The 8,245-nt window shown below is 44.1% G+C and overlaps 1 protein-coding gene across 1 annotated transcript; it reads right to left on the bottom strand.

The window, feature by feature from the left end:
- Positions 1–305: 305 nt before the first annotated feature.
- Positions 306–7,134, bottom strand: prdm8b (PR domain containing 8b). Its single transcript, XM_032516455.1, has 4 exons — positions 6,743–7,134; positions 3,795–4,019; positions 2,822–3,053; positions 306–2,226 (listed from the first exon to the last, which is right to left on the bottom strand). The coding sequence occupies exons 2-4, from the start codon at positions 4,011–4,013 to the stop codon at positions 965–967; spliced, it is 1,713 nt and encodes a 570-aa protein (XP_032372346.1). The 5' UTR covers positions 4,014–4,019; positions 6,743–7,134; the 3' UTR covers positions 306–964.
- Positions 7,135–8,245: the final 1,111 nt, after the last annotated feature.

The raw sequence follows: 8,245 nt of genomic DNA, 5'->3' as shown, positions 1-8,245 counted from the left end.
CAGTAATTCATTGTTCATAGGATATATTAGTTTTTACTGTATTTAATTTTATTTAGGCTGTGTGTACAATGTGGATATTGTGTTTTATTGCTGTTGAAGGTTGGCACTATATGTAATGTATTTTTGCTTTTCACATAAATATATCAAATGTAAATTAGGGTTAAAAAATTACTTTATGCATTTTATATAAATACAAATGTGATGTTGATCTTGTTTTATGAATGGACAATGAATGCCGATGCCTGATGGTATCAACCATCAAGACATCATAAATAAAAAATAAAAAAACAACAATCCAGGAAGGCCACAGTTGAAAATAAAGCTATTTTATTGTCAATGCATTCAACGTGATTAGATAAACTATCAAGTAGTAAATTTCCGCAAAAGGAAGAAACACTGAAACTATTCCCCACTGACACAAAATATTACACTTTTGTATTTCAAATAAAACAAATTATTTACATCGCAATGTATAGACTGCATCTTAAATTAATATCATTTCATATTACATGCACTCTGAAATATAGTCTGACATAATATCCCAATTTGTGTCCATATTCATGTAGACATGAAAAAAAAAACTTGCTGCGTTGTAAACCATCACTTGTGACTACACTTGTATTTCTTCTCTATATTTGCATTTATATGATATAAAATACAACTTACTGTACATTTACACATATTTAAATCTTCCCTTATTCTCAAACTTTTAAGTGCTTCACACATAGATCACTTTCTGAAGTCAAAATGCATTTGCATACACCCAAAACATGACATTTTGTACAGGGGAGAAAAGTAAACAGACCCAACAGGAATTAGAAGCTCATAGTCCAAAGTGAAAACAAGTGCAAGGGGTGTTTCTGTATTTTTAAGTGCTCTTTCTCCAGTCGGACTGCTTAAATCCAGGCAGGGTCACAGTCCCTCCGTGATAGAAAACAGTCCCTCCCTTGTTAGTCTTTAAAAGTCAGTTGTGGGAGGTCATGTGACGTGACAGGTGATGCCGCTCCCGGAAGGACTCGTTGCAAATGGGGCACTTGAGTTTCTCCTCGCGCCGCCGCTTGACCAGTGGCTCCATGGCGTACTCCTTTTTGTGGTGGGATCGCATGTGGTAAACCAAGTCCGAGGTCATGCGGAAGGAGGCGTTACATTTGGCGCACCAGTTCTGCGCCGGCAGGCAGAGGGAGGTGAAGGAGGGCGGCAGGAGGGTGAGCGCCGAGGGCATCTGAAGCTGAATAGCCCCGGAGTTCTTGGGCCAGAAGGTGGTGGCGTAGACAAAGGGGTTCTGTTTGGCCATGCCGCCCGGCACGGGGCAGTTGGCGCCCAGTTCTGCGCCCTGCAGTTTGGCGGCAAGGTGGTCGGCCTGGTAGAGTCTGTTGGAGGAGATGGTGTCGCCCACCGCTGGGTGGCAGTCCAGCAGCTTGGCCGGCATCACCAGCGGTGAGATCTGGGAGAAAGAGGAGCGAGACGGCTGGCTGAAGGCGCTCTTCCTCTCTCCACCGCTGCCGCCGCCTTGCTGGGTGACTGAGGTGAAAGCGCTGCCCATGGGTGAGGTTTGGGGTGGCTGGGTCTCCGTCAGCACCTGCCGGATGTTGAGGTGCTTCTCGGATGGATTGCTGCTTGGGCGACCGCCATCTTTGTTTTCAGAGTTGGAGCTCTGGAGGTTTTTGTTGCTGCTGTGGTGTTTGAGGTTCTGGGAAGACTTCTTGACCTCTGTGAATGCGCTGCGCTTGCCCTGACCAAGTTCTGTGGAGCCCGGCGGGGAGAATGCCTTGTGGTTCTCCTCCAGGCCGTACGCCCCTCTGTAGTTCTGTGCAGACGTTGCTAGCTCGTCTTTAGACTTGGACTGTGGAAGGCTGGGCCCTCGGCGCTCCCTGTCCTCTATTTCCGAGAACTTCCTCTTCCCCGAGCTCTCGCTGCATATCTCGGCCTCCTTGTCGCTGGGCGGGCTGGTCCGGTTGTTCTCTAGATCCCTGGCCAGGTTATGAAAGTCTGTGGAGGGTTTGGTGCTGTCTTGAGGGCTGCTGAAGCCCTCGGAACGGCCCAGCTTTGGACTGGTCCTGGTCGGAGTTGTTTTTGGTCGCTCGGTCGTGCTCTCTTTGCTCGGCTCCTCGTCGACCCCTGTGATGCTCTGCAATCTTTTGGTGCAACGGAACCGGAGATGGGCCAAGAACGGGAACTCAAACTGGAACCGCTGGCTGCAGTCTGGACATGAGTAGTGAGACGAACCTGGGAAGAGAAGAGACGAAAATGAGTTGTGACCCAAAAAAAAAAACTATCCTAAAAGCTATCCTGTGGAAGGGAGGTGTCTTATAACAAGACACAAAGTATCAGCTTTGTAAAACTGACGTCAGACATTAGCACCGATTGTTGAAGTAAATTACTCATTACTCATTACTCTAGTTTAAAAGACAATTGCCATGATGCAATGCATGAAACAGTTTTATACTGTAAAAGGTTTTTAAGGTATTAAACTTGGCATTTTACAGCACTGAACTAGCTTTTACAGCAAGGACTGACAGGCTATACATGCACAAACTGTTGCTTACTGTAAATAATGTGGTTAACAACTGTATTGGCTTTGTGGACCCATGATGCATTGCATGAAACCAGTATCCTGCCACATTTTCAAAATGATACAGTAATTTACTGCTGTATATAAGAGAATTCTCATGATGCAATGCATGTAACAGTTTTTTAAGGTATTTAACGGGGCATTTTAGAGTAATTAACTGTAGCTGTGACTGTAGCAAAGGCTAACGGTGCAGAGAGTCAACACGGGCTCCAACACCGTCGAAAGGGGACCTGGTTTCAGTCGACTCACCTTTGCTCTTGGTGGGTGCTCTGCTGGAGCTGAGCAGCAGCAGGTCGATGAGGTCTTTGCCGTACCAGACCAGCAGCTCCTCGTCCTTCTCGATCCGGCGGAGCGAGCGGTACAGCAGCTGGCCGTTCTTCACGTAGGCCTCCAGGTTCTGCTCCTCCTTGTCCCGGGCCGACTGGACCAACCGCAGCCACATCAAGCCCTCTGAAGTGCTGTTGGCCGCTGAGGTGTCCACCTGAACAAAACAAACATACCCATGGAGTTATTACATCAGTGCAACAGCTCAAAGTCATTTTCAGACAAATATTGTGCCTTGAAATCTTATTTTTTTTCAATTAAAATAAATGAAAGTGTTACAAATAAGGACCTTTAATATCACCCAAGCCCATTTATTTTAATATCCCCACATCCTGAAACAAGGCAGTAAGACTGACTGTTGACAACAATTAGTGGCAAACTGATGCAAATGTCTGAAATTAATAGAACAGAATGATCTCAAATTCATTGGCAGATTATTCCCCTCTTGTAGAAATATTAAAAAGGAAACATTTCCATGACTCAATAAATGATTAAATTACTCATTTCGGTGGGGATTCTTTTTTGTTGTAGTGTAGGATGGATGTTTTATTAAAATAAGACTGCACAAATCTACTAACATGGTAGTGAAATATTGCTGCTCCTGCATGGGAATATATATATATTTTTTTTCAAATCTCATCTTCTTGCTCCAGTTGAGCCATGCATTAATAGGACAAGGGCCTGGATCTATAAAATAGATTTGCTATATCTGGAGGTGCTTAGCAAGACAAACATTAATAAAAGAGATGTTGGCAGGCTTGTTTAGATGCTAACTGGTAGAATTTGAATTTCAAAATAAAAACATAAAAAATAATAAATACTGGGATTATTAAAAAAAAAAAATCAATGCCGGTGCTTGCATTAAAGTACAATTAGTTATAAATAAAGACCCCCTTACCCTGAAGATATAAGGTGCTGTGCGTTTGTCGGTGGACTTCAGAGCTATGAAGGCGATGCTGTCGTACAGAGACGTGTGGCTCAACACACAAGGCCCGAAGATGGCGTTTTCCGGGATGTCACACGTCGTGTAGACGCTTGTGAAAATATCCGTCAGACACTGCTGGACCGCTTTGGCGTCCCCATCCCACACCAACTTCTGAGAGCTGGACTCCTCCATTTCACTCTGCAGGGACAAGAGACGACATCAGAGATCAGGCGGGACATCAAACCTGCGTGCGGTCGCTAAACAACTGACCCCGGGTCTCACACGTGAAAAGAATGAATTTCAGTTCTTCTAAATGTTTACCAACCGAATATATAAACCGTTAATGTCAACCTGAAGCTGCTAAACGAGCTGTCTCGTTGGTTGTCCCTCCACCGTCCCTGCTGATAGGAAATAAATCTCTTCCTGGACAGATTGGCTAAACCAGCTGTCAAGGGCGGCGTTTGCGGGGGGGGGGGGGGGGGGGGGGGGGGGGGGGGGGGGGGGGGGGGCGTTTCTTTCTTTTCTTTTTTTTCTTTCTCTTTTTTTTTTTGGCAAAGCTTTGTAATTTATTCAATCCCCGTAATAACTTCATGACGGCATCACCTTCAGCATCCTGATGATGTGCTTTCCAAATGTTGTCAAATATATAAGAGAAGGGAAATATGCCACAATCATAAAAGACCAAAAATAGTGATAATAATCCAAAATCACAACTTTTATCATTAATTTTATTGGTGTTGTTTTAAAAATAATAATAATAATAGCAACAATAATAACAATAATAATCATCTCGGAGTGTGCCAAATAGTTGATAGATAAATTAAAACTATTTAGGCTATGTGATTATTTTAGATTGAGGATTACGATAGAATTTGCCTGTCTGTCTTCGTTACTTTAGGCTTAATAGAGCCTGTAACAAAAGTATTAGCGTAAGTATTAATATTATTATTTATATTAGCATTAGCAGGCCTCTACGGGCTACAGTTGCCCTTGTCTATTCAGCTGTAAGGGTTATGATTGGCAGTCAAAACGACAAAAAGAAATCCAATAATTTTCCCATAATCTTATATTATAATGAAATGACTTGTGAAGTCTCAAGGGGGATTTAACAATGGCTTTACGACAACCTCTGTGTTTATTATCATATATTCTACGCATGTAGGCTCATATTCCTTTAATGTGAAGGCTTCACAGTGTTGCTGTGACATCGTAGTTGTCTTAAATCGTATTATAGAATCACTACAGGATCTTTTTTTCCTTACGAAAAAACAAAGAAATAATTAAGAATATTAAAAAAAAAACTCCAAGTGCGAGGTGCTGAGGTCCGTGCGTGTCCAATGGAGAGAGCATGTCCAATGGGTTTCAAGTGGACTGTCAAAGTCAGTGATTTCATGTCAGCCAACCTTTCTCTCCTTTCTACAAGCGGCAGCGTATGCCGCCTCATTACCATAATCCACCACGTTCCCCTCTGAGACTGTAATTAAAGCAGCACGACCAGTTAATTATTTCTTTTCTCTCTTTTCTAACCTCTGAATGTGTGTTCAGACGGCTGCGGCTCTCCTCCCTCAGACAGCAGAGCCTGTGCGCGGAAACACGCACCTGATACGCGCGTGTGCAGCCGTAAATAAGGCTCAATGGACAGTCGAATTCAAATTTTTTTTTTTTTAAATACATATTGAGAGAGAAAAAAAAATAGGCTAATGGTTTTTAACGCCGCCAGAAAGCTCTGCTCCAGCCACGAGAAGAAAAAAAAAATCCTAAATTGTTTAAATAATAATCGTATTCCAGGCTTCACTGTGATTATTGTTGCACACAATATTTCTAACGTTGGTCACGAAATAATAATTGATAACTCTTTAGTGATGCTTTTTGGGCTAATGGCACGGGTTGTGTGTGTATTATAGTCAGTGCGTGATTTATTTTGATGTTTAATTCTCCTATTAACAGTTTATAACATGTAATAAATCACTGCCAACCACTCAGGCAACTTCCACCGCGAGACAGCTTGTGCGATATAAAGTAACCTGTTAATCGGGCTAGAAAAAAAAAAAGAAGAAATAAAATCCACAGATGGACCAAAAGTTTGTTTAGCGCTTAAACTGGAAGCGATTTGGCATTTTACGCATTTTAGGGATTCAACTCAGAAATAAATAGGCTGATATTAATAATCGCACTCATTAAAAAAAATTGTTTTGTGACTGCACGCTCAGAGAAAAAACGAGGCTCCTCTCTGGGTTTGAGCCTGGCTTTAATTTTTCCTTTTGATTTGTCAAATAAAAAGTGGGAAATCTGATACAATAACCCGCTGGTTCATAAGAGGCTCAACAGCAGCCGAAATGTTCCCTGTAGAACATTTTGCGCACGGTGCAGTGGAGAGCCTTTCCAAAAGTCTCTCAATGATTTGCTTCCGGGTACCGTACAGGACGCCTCTGTGTTCAGAGGAACAGAAACAGACCGCACAAAAAAATCTACAACGATATGTATCACAGTCGCATTCAAATAAGAAAGAATAGATAAAGAGCTGAGTGTCTGCACAGCCAGAGACCGGAGTAAAGCAGCCACCCTCCCATTCAAACCTACTGCGGGTGGGGTAGGGGTGAGCAAAAATTGGGGGGAGGGATGGGGGGGGGGGGGGGGGGGGGGGGGGGGGGTTGAGGGTGTTTAACCCATCTGCTAAAGCCGTGCCAGGCTGAAAACTGTCCTAAATCAGCGCTGTGACTGAATTGCGAGTTTTCGTCCGTGGCGCTGAAACATCTGCGTGTGAGTTACTTCTTTTCTTTCTGCGCCGCTTTCAGCGCCTGCGGGATGTGTGACTGTGCCGCGCAAAGACAAACCCATAAACTGTCCCTTCAACTATCCAAACCACACACACACACACACACACACACACGCACACACTGCTTTGCATTTGACAATCCTACCTTTCCGTCGATCAGGAAGAAAACAATAATCCACAAACGAATTGCGAGCGATGCTGTGATTCAAAAAACCCGTTTGCTCCTCCGGGGGCGGGGGGAAAGCCCCGCAAACAAGCAGGGGGATGCGGTGATGGAGGTGATGGAGATGGGTGATGCGCTCCCGGTCTGGTCCGTATAGTGTCAGTACATTCCCCCACCCGGCGTAGTGAAAGTGACAGTGCCGCTGCCGCAGATAGCCTCCTCGCAGACGCTGGGAGTGAGCGGGCGGGGGTAGACAGAGCTGCCCGGATAAAGGGAGACAGAGAGAGAGAGAGAGACGGAGAGACACACAGAGAGAGAGAGAGAGGCGTGCAGATGGGGCCCGATGCTCTGGCTGACTGGCACACCGACACACACTTTTTGTTTGCTGCACATAATCTACCCAATGAGGCGTGTCACTCTCCGTCTCCTCCCTTTAACTCTTCACTGACCGACTGTCATTTGATGCGATTTATGGACGAGCAGAGAGATAAAGGACCACCCCCCCCCCCCCCCCCCCCCCCCACACACCACCACCCCTCCACCCCACCACCCTACCCTTCCTTCCTAACCCCCCCCCCTTTATATTGTAATTCTAATCACAATAGTTGGTGGTTGTATTGGAAGAGAAGTGGCGTTTAAGGAGTAGAATGTTGGGGGGGGGGGGTCAAGTTTTAAAGTACAATATCAGCTGGAGAGTCAAAACACGAATATCTTTCACAGCATGAGAATAACAGCTACAATAATTATAATGATTGTTATGATGATGATTGTAATAAAAATAATTTTGATTGCAATAATAATAATAATAATAATGGGGATGTCACTCAGAATGTGTTTAAATGTATGCTAATTAAATGCTCTTTGTGTCTTTGACCCGCCTCTGGAGTACTTTTTGGACTGGGACATTCCGAGCATGCAGCAGCGGGACACTGAGCTTCCCCCGCCGCCTTCCCGCGGTGCCAGCCGGCTTTACCCGCAGCCAGAGCGGCCATGCGTCCCGGGTAGAGTCGCCGCGGACCGCCGCCGCTGCTGCTGCTGTCTGTGCTGTGTTCAGGCTCATTTAGGGGGCGCCAGTGCATAATTTGCATTGAGTGAAGGCTCATACTGTGATGGAAGGGAAAGCTTCAGGATGTTGGGAGGTTTTTCTTTAACTGCTTTTCTGCACATGCATTATATACCGAACTAGGCTGTATAAAACAGATACGTTCCAAGTATTACTTTTAACTTTCGTGTATCCGTTTTGTCTCTCACATTTGTTTTTCAAGACTTAAAAATGACAGACTAAAGAAGATATTAGCAAATATTCAGAAACATCGATGATATTAAACTGGAATAAGGATAGGCTACTTAGTTCCCTAATGGATGTGATAACTGACAACAAATGTTTTTTAGTTTTTATTCAAGCAACAATAAAAAATTTTAAAGTAGAAAGATATAGCCTACTGTATACCTTTTTTAGTCTAAAACCTGCATTTAATAATAAAA

Source organism: Etheostoma spectabile, chromosome 5 (assembly GCF_008692095.1).
Source record: "Etheostoma spectabile isolate EspeVRDwgs_2016 chromosome 5, UIUC_Espe_1.0, whole genome shotgun sequence".
NCBI lineage: Eukaryota > Metazoa > Chordata > Actinopteri > Perciformes > Percidae > Etheostoma > Etheostoma spectabile.
The sequence above is the reverse complement of the archived record's forward strand: the minus strand, read 5'-3'. Positions and strand labels throughout refer to the sequence as shown.